The sequence below is a fragment of the Pterocles gutturalis genome, unplaced genomic scaffold, assembly GCF_000699245.1.
Source record: "Pterocles gutturalis isolate BGI_N339 unplaced genomic scaffold, ASM69924v1 scaffold16180, whole genome shotgun sequence".
NCBI lineage: Eukaryota > Metazoa > Chordata > Aves > Pterocliformes > Pteroclidae > Pterocles > Pterocles gutturalis.
The window spans coordinates 77,235-90,035 of record NW_010143827.1 but is presented as its reverse complement, the minus strand read 5'-3'; the positions used below and the strand labels follow the sequence as shown (position 1 = coordinate 90,035).

Here is a 12,801-nt window from a genome sequence, read left to right as displayed (position 1 = left end):
ATTCAGATTCATCCAAAGCTTGGTAATGACAATAAAAAAAAAAAAAAGCATTTCACAGGAGAAGGGAATTTACAAATGGGGTTAAGCAGACGCAGACACTGTGAATTTACATAATCCTCTTTCCATTTGTTAACAGGCCTGATTCCTTCAGGAATCGCTCAGGAGCATAGCTTCATGTTACCTTGTAGAAGGGCTTTGCCTTTAGTGTCATTTTGCTACAGATCATAAACACGGTAAGAGAAAAAAAGACTGTGGAAGTATTTAATCACATTAAGGTAAGCGTACAAAGTCCTCTCTGCTTCCTTCAAATTTCTGTTATTTCATTTACTAAGAAAATAATGCATTTTATCCAGAACTAGCCGGTCTGACCATAACAATAATAACAGACAATGATGTTTAAAGACTCTAGCTGTGAATGCCTGGCCCCTTGCCCAGCAAATAACCTCACCTCTGCATCTGATTGCTGAGGAAGTACCACAGGAAAACAAATACTGATCTTTTATGAAAGCATCATAAAAGGTTGAGATAATCAGGTTTTTTGGAAATGTATCCATATGCTCTATCACCCACTGGAAGTGTATCTGAATTAAAGAGGCAAAGTGTGTCACCTTCTCCAATTGATCTCATTTATCCAAAATGTGTGGCACCCACAGAGGCCTTAAAAAGCAGAGGACTGTGGTGCCCGCAGCCTGCCTCCCTCAAGGGGAGCCTGACTTGAGAGCACGGAGCGGTGCACAGCATGGGCTCCCTGGCAGACAGACCCTGCTGCAGCTGGATTTGACCACAATCTTATTCTTCTGGTAGCACCACATTAAACAAACTTCTTGCTCCCACGGGAGATTTAATTTTCTACACTCACTAGAAGCCTGTGAGATTGTGCTTGAAGATAACTTTATTCTGGATTTTAGGACTGTAAAGAAATCCATTAGGAAACAAGCAGCTGATGGACTCTCTTGCTCTGCCACAGTTGATGGAAGCTCAGAGTTCTGGTCTGCATCTTAAATCTAACACTTGAATGTGATGACCAAGCTTGGCAAATTACCCCCTCTCTAGCTGATCTTTTCAATAACGATGCCTTCTCACACAGATATGCTTACAGCCATTTTCATTATAAATTGTGTTCTTTTTTATTCTTACAGGGGGACTGCTAAGACTCAGCTCAAGTATGAGCATAATAATTGGTTTTACATCAACAATCCGAAAAGCCTTATGAATAACTAAAATCAAACTCACCTAATAGCTGCTCTGTTTTTCATTACAGCTTTATTCCAGGAAAGGAGATGAAGTTGTAGATCACTTATAAAGTGTTCCTGCTCAGTGGACTGGCTAAAATAACACACACGAAGTCACAAAAATCACCATCCAGCAAATCTGCAAGATCAAGTTCCAAACGCATTCTGGAAACGTATTAAGGATTTCAAGACATAAAACTAAATATTAACTTTCTTACTGATGCAAGCAGAACAATTTTATGTACCAAAATACATACATGTGATATATATATACACACATATACACAGAGCATATATGTATACATGCAATATTAAGCATGTACTATGAATTTCTACAACTTATTAGTTTCTCATGATGTATGATAGCATCATATATGAAATGATTATTTCTCACATACTGAATATAATCTCAATTCTCATTCCATTTACCTCAGAGAGTTCTTAAAGCAAAAGACAGGGTCTTACATTCATGCCTATTTCAAAAGTCTTCAGTATAAATAGATGTTACTTGTGCGATTTAGTAGTCTTATACTATGCATAATAACTTGCCAAATACTCCCAAGCTTGCATTGAGAATTCCATTCCTGGCTAGTGCTTGGAAGACAAGAGGCATGTCTTCAAAAGAAGGGGCTACCTATGCAGGGTTCTCATACCACCACCAAAAATTTGGATTTTGAATCCTGCAGCAATAAAACTGATAGTCTCCCATCTGTAACAATGCATTTTCAGGACTTGCGCTACAGTGTCCCAAACCAGAAAAAACGACCACTAAGGGGAAAACATTGAAGACAGGGTTCTCATACCACCACCAAAAATTTGGATTTTGAATCCTGCAGCAATAAAACTGATAGTCTCCCATCTGTAACAATGCATTTTCAGGACTTGCGCTACAGTGTCCCAAACCAGAAAAAAAAAATAAAATATATGACCACTAAGGGGAAAGCATTGAAGAGGAAACATGTTCCCTTGTCCTCAGATGGAAATGAAGATTTCTCTCTACTTTATAAAAACTATTCAAAAGAAAGAAACAAGACCTCTAAAAGAACTATAATGTTATTTTACTTGTTTGCTGTCCTTAGAACAGCCATGTTGCCCATTCTAAACACAAATAAAACATCAAAAGAAAGGGCTAATTATCTTCTGAAGCATAAGGCTGAAGACTAGAGAGTCTCAAGAACACTACAACTTCCTCCTTATGATCCATTTCCATTTTTGTGTCATTTTGATACAAGGGAGAACAGCACTGACTTTGCAGACATTAGGGAAAACGTGCAAAGGCACTGGCAGCATTAACACCTGGGTGAGGTTGTCTTGCAACCTCATCATAATGTTGCGCTTCTGTAATCCCTGTAGAGACCTCACTGTGTCCCTTCCACAGGCTTTGGATGAGAGACTAAACTCTCAGGAAATAATGCATCAAAGTATGTTTGATACAGCATACCTTCTCTGATGCAGGTATTACCTTTTCTGTTGTCCCTGAGAATAACATCAAATTGAAGCTAGGCTCTACGAGGGATGGAGGTCTCAAAGGGAAAGGCTATAGCGTCTATTGAAAATTGTATTTTTCAATCCAGTCAAGTTTCAAACTTTGTGGCTCCAAAAGAAAGCCATGTGCTAGAGAGATGTATTTTGCTTTCAACTGCTTGTAGCTGCACACCTGTGCCTGTGAAATCATTGTGCATGGATCAGACACAATGTATTGGTGAGTCTCTGACCCTGGGCAGAGGAGAATTAAACAAACCATCTACCTTGAACATGAGACAGAAGAGTGTACTGAATATCAATGATAAGAGGTTGCTGCAGCATGGAGCAGAGCACCTCACAGACTACAGCCACAGCATGTGGCGTGAATAACCTGGCAGCCTGCTTACCTTTGATCCCAGCCATTCATGCAAGAAGTGGGTACTAGAGCACAACAGAAACCCAGTTTCTAAGGTCAGCTAAGCAAGGGATCACCATAGGTGACAGTTCCAGTGCTGAAGCCTGGAGCAAAGTATTCTAATGAGCCACACTAGAATTCGGAGAGTCAAGAGTCAAGACCCCACTGAGATCAATGGTAGAACTCTTGTCTTCAGAGTGGTAGTTTCACTCAGGCCTTTTTCTTTTTAGAAATTTCCCAACTCTGAATTTAATTGCTTTTTTTTAGGTCCTTTAATTTGGTGAGGGAGGAAAAAAAAAAATCAACGTTCCAATCCTCAGACACTACTGGAGTTTAACTGCCCAAACAGCTAACTGCAGAGACAAAAACAGCTTCCAGGGGCTCTGAATTCCAGTTTGTACACTTGTTTATCATCCTACTTTTTGCAGACTTCTTGTTGTTTTGTCCACTTTGTGTTGCTTTTAAACACTTGTGTGTTTGAAACCAAGCAGAAAGATCTAGAAGATGTAGAGTCCCTGGAAGGCCCAGGAGTACATGGCTTTTAAAGGAAACTAAAGTGGGTGCAGAAAAGAGCTTGAAGCAGTGACAAGTGACATGCCCAAACAAATGCATTCAAGAAACTAATGATTAGTTTCATAACCATGTAATCTAATGCTCCTAGAAACCTCAGGAGTGAAACAGTGAAAAGTGTTCTGAAATATCAGTGAAATACTAAGGACCATTAAAAAAAATGAAGCCACGGTCAAAAAAGAATGAAGCAAGCATCGTATTTATTGACAATTGCCTTCATTTCAGCAGTTGCTAGGACAGAAATTGTTTCACTGACATAAACAGTGTTCACTCTCAAGAAATAAAATATTTTACTTTCTCAAAATTAGAATTCTCCAAATCTCACTTTACAGCTGCAGTAGACAGAACTCCAGGCTGTGAGAGACAGCTGTAAAAGACTTTCTTTCCTGCCTAGAGACATTGTTGTTCTCCAGCAATTTCTTCCTATTTAATGAACAGAAGACCACTCCAAGGCTGGAGACGTTTTTGCAAACTAGTGAAAATTCATGCCAGAAAATGAAATCATCTTTGAATATGCAAAATTGAAAAAAAAATTAGGGCGAACAGCTAAGAACTTACATAGCCTTAAAGTCTGGCCCACTATTGCATGCGCAACTGTAAGAAGTAAGAGTGTGTACGCTACAGTAAATGTTTCTTCATAAAGCTAAGAGCTAAGTCTTAAACAGAGATGTGATCATCCAAACCAGATCAAGGGAGTTTCTTCACTGGTTTCACCTCTGAACAACTGCAGGAATAGACTGGTCCTGTAGCAAGTGTCTACTATGGCAATGAACCATGGTCTGTTCTACAAATTGGGTCACCTGCCCAACAGCAAACTTCATCTTAAAGACCACCAGAAGTGGCACAGAGTTTGTCTATTGCATGCAAAGGTCAGAACAGAGGGTGAGCAATGAAGCTACTGTATGAGAGAGTATTTGTGGATAAAGCATGGGAGAATCTGGCCCTGCTTGTCATCAACACATGTACTACACAAGAAAGGTTTATGAAGGTCATATGGTGGGATCAATAGAGGAGTCTTTCCATCTTCAGTAAATGATAGGAGGGCTGCATTCAATTTAAACATGCTGCATTTAAGGACAGAACATTTGAACCACTCAAATCCATGCCTGCCTTTTCTGCAGCTTGGAGCTAGACAATCAATATCAGCAATATAGCGAGCAATATTGAGAGCAGCCCTGAAGAGAAGGACTTGGGGATGCTGGTTGATGAGAAGCTGAACATGTGTGAGTGCACCTGCAGCCCAGAAAGCCAACCGTGTCCTGGGCTGCATCAAAAGAAGCGTGACCAGCAGGTAAAGGTGATTCTCCCCCTCTACTCTGCTCTTGTGAGACCCCACCTGCAGTGCTGCATCCAGCTGTGGAGCCCCCAACGCAAGACACGGACCAGGTCCAGAGGAGGGCCATGAAGATGGTCAGAGGGCTGGAGCAGCTCCCACAACAGGACAGGCTGAGAGAGCTGGGGTTGTTCAGTCTGGAGAAGAGAAGGCTCTGGCGAGACCTTATAGCAGCCTCCGAGTGCTTAAAGGGGCTGCAGGAGAGATGGGGAGGGACTCTTGATCAGGGGGTGACAGGATGAGAGGTAACGATTTTAAGCTGAAAGAGGGTAGATTTAGGTTAGATACTAGGAAAAAATTTTTATTGTGATGGTGGTGAGGCAGTGGCCTAGGTTGCCCAGAGCAGCTGTGGATGCCCCATCCCTGGAGGGGTTCAAGGCCAGGCTGGATGAGGCTTTGAACAACCTGGGCTAGTGGGAGGTGTCCCTGCTCGTGGCAGGGGGTTGAAACCAGGTGATCTTTACGGTCCCTTCCACCCCAAACCATTCTATGATTCTATGAATCTCTCTTCACTGATCTTGAATGCTATCTAAAAGAGATGGGTCACTAGCCAAATTTTGGTGGACTTGTGGACATTCAGGACTAGAATGGAGTTGTACAGTTTGTTCCCTTTCCCACCAGTGCTTCAGGAACTGAAACCACAGTACTGCCATTAGAAGCTTTGCAAGCAGGCATAAACATCACATCTTGGTGTTATCTATAGTTTTTGATGCTCAGGCATTTAACAAAAATAGATCAATTTATCTAGGGTTAATGGAATGAAAGAAGTTCTGTTAAATTCCAGACAATGCTACATCCGTCCCCACTCTTTGTTTCTTAATTCATTCCTCTTGATCTTCCCAGTGAGTGTCTTTGGCAGCTCTTGGACAAATTCCACCTAAATAAAAAAATGACAGAAAACAATGTAGCGTGTTCTACAGAGTTGGTTTTCCAAGAATTTCTCCCAGCATATATGGAAAACTAAGAGGACTCCCATCAGTAAGAACTGCTTGCCTAAAAGATCAAGTCCAAGCCAAATCAAGGCAGCACATTGTGGCATTTGTGAAACAATTTTTTTGGCTGCCTAGATGGCCAAACATTTTTGTAGCTGCCTCCCAGCTAACCAAACTGAGTAGTCCAACATGAGTACTGTTAACAGAAGGTATGAAATAGTATCAGAGGTCAGAGATAAATGACAGAAGAGAAAAGGGATGTTATTGGCACATCTTTAATGGTCCTTAGTTCCTATGAGTTCTGCACAAATGAACTAAAGCACTGCTAGTAGCTCTTCTCCTGTAGTGCTGGGATTACTAAGAAACACCAAGTGTATCCTGGGCTTTTCTCTTATTTATTAACTGTGAGGACCAGTAGATAAAAAATTACTCAGACTCAGTCAGGTACTACCCCCTAGAGTCATAGCAGAGTGCTTCGCTGAAGATTAAATGCAAAATGTAGAATTATGATTGTGAGCCTGACTTAGAACATGCAGATCTAACTAGGATATCATATAAAGCCTAGAAATTTTTGAGAGAATTAAACAAGCACTTTACTCAAATACATGAAAAGCAATGTAAACTAATGTTACTTAGGAAAGATTTTCTGGAGCCAGTGTTCTAGCTGAATCTTTACCACTGTCTATTTCAGGTGAATCATGAAAATCCAAACAGTAATTCTCCTGAGATTTATGGAAGGGTGTCCTGGTTTAAAGTTTCTCCTCAGAAGCATTTACCTTTCTAGGGTATTTATACGGCGCAGTAGTTTTCTTAACATGCTCCTGCAAGTCAGAGGTTAAGCTCTGCAGGTCACTGGATGAAAACGCAGGGGACAGGACCACAAATGCTTTCACAACCTGTAAGGTAAGGTCAACAAAAGTGATCCGACACCATAATTTTAAAAGAGGTGATAGCACAGGTTACGAGTGATAAGTGCTGCTCAGAGTCATGACATGCAAAAGGGAAGAACAGAGAAACTCGTGCAATGTACAAAATGGATGTGCCCAGCTTCTGCACGTGTGTGTGCAGAAGGAAAAGTTGAAAGCACAGTTTTCCTGCCCTCATGACAAAGCAAGAGCATTTGCTCTATCCTCTCAGTAAGGGTCAAGAAGGAGTAATAACAGGTGTCTCTGCAGAGTTCTCACTGAAGGTGAAGGACATTTTGTTTCTCTCTGAAGTTCACACTGAGGGCAGTAGGTCCATATCATCCCAGCACAGGAATGTGCTTTCTCCATACATGTAACCCAAGTCTAATGCTAGGGCAGTTAAACTACAACTCTGGCTACACCAAGACAGCTGAAAAGACAATTTCAGTGTATAGACAAGTGCTTAAGAACACAAAGGTCTCACGAGTGGAAAGTAAACATCACTAATGCTCTCCACAAAGACCGTTTTGGGATGAAAAGAAACTAAGAGCAGCAAAGGCATGTAAATGGGAAGGGATTTTGCCTGTCACCCCAAGCAGGATTATCCATGATTACATGACTGCTTTAGAGATGTATGTTACTCAGTAAAGCAGGAACTACTTTATATAGTTATGCATTTAAACAAACATATTGCTTTCCCCACCACTGTTCAGCATCATTACCTCTCCTCTGAGGGGATCTGGGCTACTGACAACAGCTGTTTCTGCTACTGCTGGGTGCTCTATCAGGGCATTCTCTACTTCAAATGGCCCAATGCGATATCTAGGTAAGGAAAGAAAAAATGTAGCATTTGGTTTCATGAGCTGGAAAACCAGTACCAAATGTTTTTTAATTGTCATATTGAAGGAAAAAAAAAAAAACAAACCACAAATCAACAACTAACTATAGAAACCTTAGGCAGAATGGGAAAGTTCGCTGTGTTAGAAGGCAGGAGCACTGCATGCTGGTCATGGGGCTCCATCTCACCCTGACAGCTGGGGTCTGCAGTACCAGCTGATCCCACATTACGGTATCACATCATACAATATCAAATTGTTTCACTTCAGCATGTTAAAAAGGAAATGTTTCAATGCTCTTTGACTCAGATAGAGATGTCCTTCAATTTTAGTCAAAAACTAGACTAGATTAAAATTCCCCCTCTGCCAATGGAAGTCTTCTCTCTTGTCTGACGCAGGTGAGATGTTGCAGGGGAAATGGATACAGAGATGCCACTGAAATCAACAAGATGATACTGCAGGTCTATGAAAAGCTAGTAATAAAAGAAAGTATTCCTAAGTCAAGAGATCAATACATTCATCACAGGACTATACTGGTAGAAGCACACCAGGAACACAACATGTAAGATTATACAGTGGCAGACTTAGAAAGGAAGCATGCAAACTGACCCTGAAGAAATGATGATGTCATCGTCTCTTCCAAAAAACTGGAAGTACCCATCTTCATCCATAGTCCCTCTGTCTCCAGTGACATAAAAATCCCCACGTTCAGTTTCTCCAGTTTTCTTAGGGTTATCCTCAAAGTGGTTTACAAACAGTAGTTTAGATTTTGAGCATGCATTAGCTATTCATTGTGCTATAATACACATAATGTTAAATGCACTCAAACTTAATTTTTTAGTCAAGAATGTTCAAGAATTGTACTGTCTTTGCTACAGAATACAATAAAATAGGTTTTCAAAAATAAAAACATTTTGATTCTTTAAAAAAAGTTTAACTCAATCTTGAGAAAATTCTTCTATTCCTTTTTCTAACATCCACCAATCCAAACAAATTAGTCTGGTAATAAATAATAAACTGGTAAAAAATATTCAGCATTTTGAACCACTATACAATGGGAAAGATTTTGGGGAGATGGTGGTGGTGAGAAATAAAATTAAGTCCTTACTACATATCCAGAGAATAAACCCAGTGGTCTTCTAGGTTTGCTTCTGACAGCAATTTCCCCTTGTTGCCCTGGAGGCAGAATATTACCATTTTTGTCTATGATCTAGAATGAAAAAGACACATATTTTAGTCCCATTTGAAAAACAAAAAACAAACCCAAAATCAACCAAACAAAAAACCCCTATGAAAGAATCTAAAGAGCAGACAACAAACCTGAACATCATAAAGGGGAGCTGCCTTCCCCATTGATCCAGGTATAATCTTCATTCCTTTAAAAACAGAGCAGATTACCCCCTGTAAAAATCAAAATCAAAACAAAGTTTTGCAATAAAAACTGCTACATTCACATTCAATTCATAAGATGTATTTTCTAGAATAATCCCAAAGTAAGGAATTAAGATGCATAGGATCCTATATGTCGGTGCTGTATGGTACAGATAAGCAAAATCAAGAAACTCCCTGTAAGAATCCTGTTCCATTATCTGCGAAGAATTCATGCCCTCTGCTAGCCAGTCTTCTTTCTTAGATTCAAACTCTGCCCTCTTGCTTGTCACTGTCACTTGGAATTTGCTTAAGGACATTTATGGAAATGTTAGAGCACATCTCCTCACAACAATCCACTTTTCTGGCAGGTTCTGTGAGGAGAGCCACGAAAGCACGTTCCTTCAAAGGTTATGAGGGGAGGAGATTACTGAAACATCCACAGAAACGTAAAGGAATAAACAGGCTATGTTCTTTGAAAACAAACATTAAAATATTGTAAAGCAAAAAGGAATTACAAAGATTTAATAGAACATTGACCCTAGAGGTGTACCGTTTCAGTCTGGCCATATACTTCATGGATATCCAGCCCAGTCTTGCTTTTCCACTGCTCCATGACTTCTGGGTTGAGTGGCTCCCCTCCACTCAAGCAGTGCTTCAGGTTCATGAATTTGTAGCTTCACAGGGAGGTCAAAAACAAGAGAGGAAGCACTTATATCTACAGGGCAAGATAAGGAGCATGCCACTACTCACAAATCATACTGGACAGTTGTTTACTGGGAGAGCTAGTCCCAGGAAGAGGGGAAATGAGGATTCCTGATCCTTCAGCTCCTGAGAGAGGAAAGGCATCAGTCTGTGCTCAACACTATACATACAAGTAGCAGTAGTCAGAGTTAAACACACATGAAAAATAGTCAAATTTTTGCTAAAGTCAGCTGGGATATAAGAACATGCCTATAATTAACCACAGAGCAATTTGCTGAGCCAGGGCCCTGGTTGCTGACCCTCTGCAGCAGCCCAAGTGAGACAGTGCAAGACAGGAGGAAGGAGCGGTGGCAGTGAGAACTGGAGCAGGGCATGATGTACAACTGCCACGAGTCACTCCCTCACAGTTATCTTGACACTGACTTTCTAGGATGACAGTCCTTCCTAAAGCACGGACAATTCATGTGGTAACTGAAAATTACAATAAGGAATTTAACAGGCGTTTCACACCCTCAGGGCTTCGCCCACAAGTTAGTAGTGAAAGTCTCCAATTCCTGAGGAAAACATCAAGTTTCTCTATGTTTGATCATAAAATTCAGCAAAACTCACAAATTTTGTATGACGGTCTTTTCACAAAGGATATTTTAAGCTAAATTACTACCTTATTTTGGGTCAAGCAGCTAGATCTGGGAGATCACTAATGTTTCATTAAGGTAAACTGAACATCAGTAAATAATTTCTTGACGTACCTGGAGAGATCATTTTGCACAAGCATGCGGAACAATGTTGGAGCACCAACCAGCGTGTCAATGGGGAATCTGCAGAGAGTCTAGTGAGTCAAACAAGAAGATGGACATATGAGTCTCAGACAAAATTCACCTTGTGGATGTACAGTAAACAGGTGATACAGGGGCAAACATAGCTCTGCTTTCTATGTAAAGCACCATACACTCTCTGTTGGGTAAGAAACCCTCCAACAGCTGGTGTAATATGCAGCGATTCACAGTATATTTGATCGGACAAAATCTCATTCTAACATGTCTGCATGACACCCAGACCACACAGCTTGGCACATGGGCAGAAGAAGCCTGTCTCTGTCTACATTATAGGGAGGTTTTCACTTTCATCTTGGCCAGTGTGGGGAGAAAAATGCTGCATTAATACCACCTGATATTACTTGCACAGTCCCTAGAAGAGAAGGCAAGCAATTAGTACTGCTTTTGGATTATTTTCATTCACATGCTCATCAGCTATGAGCAAAATGTGTGAAAGAATTGCAGGTTTGGCCCCTTCTGTGTACATTAAAAATGCAAACAGGGGCTTTATGCAATGCATACAGCATCTTGAACACAACTATGGACACAACCCTCATGAAATCTATGGATGCTGTTGAGAGGTTTTTTTTTTGTGCCCTTTCTGCAGATTAACACATCTCCATGATTTTTTCCTTACATTTAGGATGGCTGCTGGTTCAATCTGTGGGAGCTTATGTATAAAGATGCATGCTCCAAAAACCCAGGGATCCAAAACAGATCCTAGTGAAGCTAGTATCCATCCTGTGTCTGACGTGCTCCATACCATGTCCGACGGAGTCAAATCCAACCAGTACCTGACAGAGCAGAAAAAAAAAAAAAATCAAAAGATAATGATAAATTTTTGCTTAAAAAAAAAAAAAAACAAACCACAATCAAAGAAAACAAAAAACCCAACAAGCCCAAGATTTCTAACAAGATACATGGGCACTGGGCACTCTGAATAAGTTTATTTTATGAGCTAGCTCTAGGATCAAAGGGCACCTAACTAAATGTTTGCATAAATATATATACACACACATACATACATCATACATATATTATGTCAGTCATAACACAGGATAGGGTAAGGGAAAGACAGGAGTCTGAATTTCAATAAAGTGACTTTCCATTAGGTAGGAATACAGGTCTGAAACAGCAGCATTCATGAATGCTGTGTTGGACGCCAGATATTTCAGTTCTAAGGCTGCTGATGGACCTGCTGGTGATCTGTGCAACCAGCATAATCTCTGCTCGTCTACGCAGGTCACAAAGCTTTCTGCAGCCCAAACAGCAGGTATCTCTTGTTTCTTTGTCCTAAAGTATTCCCAGCTGATGGCTGTTCTTTGAACCACTCTAAAGAAAGGGTAAGGGACATTAATTGAAAAATGGAAACACTCGGGGTGATCCTATTCCCCTAGAAATCTGCTGGAGTTTCTACTCTGATTTCAGAGGGGGAAAAACTGGGGCTGTATATTGGTGTTTCTTATTCAGTAATTTTTCATCAGTTCTACTATGCAGCTTCAATTATCCCATGTTCAACCAGGCTCAGACCTTTCATACCTTTCACTTAAAAGGGGTCTCAAACCAAGACTACCCTGGGAATGTTCAGTCATCTTTGGAGAACCTGTGGTTCCACTGGTAAAGAAGATACTCATTGAGTCTTGAATCCTTGTTTTGACACAGGAATGGTCAGCAGATTGGTTTCTTTAAAACAGAGAATGCAATCGTGACTTCCATGGTTACTTTACACAGGCTTCAGAATGTAATAAAGTATTGCATGTTGTGGAACTCCTAGCCCAAATAAGCTTTACAGAAGCTTTTCACCAAATTAGACTAAAATAATGTGGAATTACACTTTCGTCAAAAACAGACTTCCCCATAAGAACAGGACAGAAACTTCCCAGAACAATACCACTGTTAGTAAACAACTCTGATGTGGATCAGCCATGAAGCAGTCACAGGTTCTCCTCCCCCTCTACTCTGCCCTGGTGAGACCACATCCGGAATATTGTGTCCAGTTCTGGGCCCCTCAGTTCAAGAGGGACAGGGAACTGCTGGAGAGAGTCCAGCACAGAGCCACGAAGATGACTAAGGGAATGGAGCATCTCCCTTATGAGGAAAGGCTGAGGGAGCTGGGTCTCTTTAGCCTGGAAAAGAGGAGACTGAGGGGTGACCTAATCAATGTTTATAAATATGTAAAGGGTGAGTGTCAGGAGGATGGAGCCAGGCTCTTCTCTGTGACATCTA

General features: G+C 40.8%; 1 protein-coding gene across 1 annotated transcript in view; it reads right to left on the bottom strand.

Annotated features, from left to right (window-relative positions):
• Nucleotides 1–5,804: 5,804 nt before the first annotated feature.
• LOC104470088 (acyl-coenzyme A synthetase ACSM4, mitochondrial-like) overlaps nucleotides 5,805–12,801 on the bottom strand; it is a 9,275-nt gene continuing 2,278 nt past the window's right edge. The window contains exons 4-13 of the mRNA XM_010084886.1: nucleotides 12,115–12,258; nucleotides 11,213–11,369; nucleotides 10,510–10,589; nucleotides 9,609–9,732; nucleotides 9,008–9,088; nucleotides 8,796–8,897; nucleotides 8,297–8,424; nucleotides 7,574–7,673; nucleotides 6,723–6,842; nucleotides 5,805–5,891 (exon numbers count right to left, since the gene is read on the bottom strand). Coding sequence (XP_010083188.1) covers nucleotides 5,805–5,891; nucleotides 6,723–6,842; nucleotides 7,574–7,673; nucleotides 8,297–8,424; nucleotides 8,796–8,897; nucleotides 9,008–9,088; nucleotides 9,609–9,732; nucleotides 10,510–10,589; nucleotides 11,213–11,369; nucleotides 12,115–12,258 — 1,123 coding nt within the window. The remainder of the gene's footprint in view (nucleotides 5,892–6,722; nucleotides 6,843–7,573; nucleotides 7,674–8,296; nucleotides 8,425–8,795; nucleotides 8,898–9,007; nucleotides 9,089–9,608; nucleotides 9,733–10,509; nucleotides 10,590–11,212; nucleotides 11,370–12,114; nucleotides 12,259–12,801) is intronic.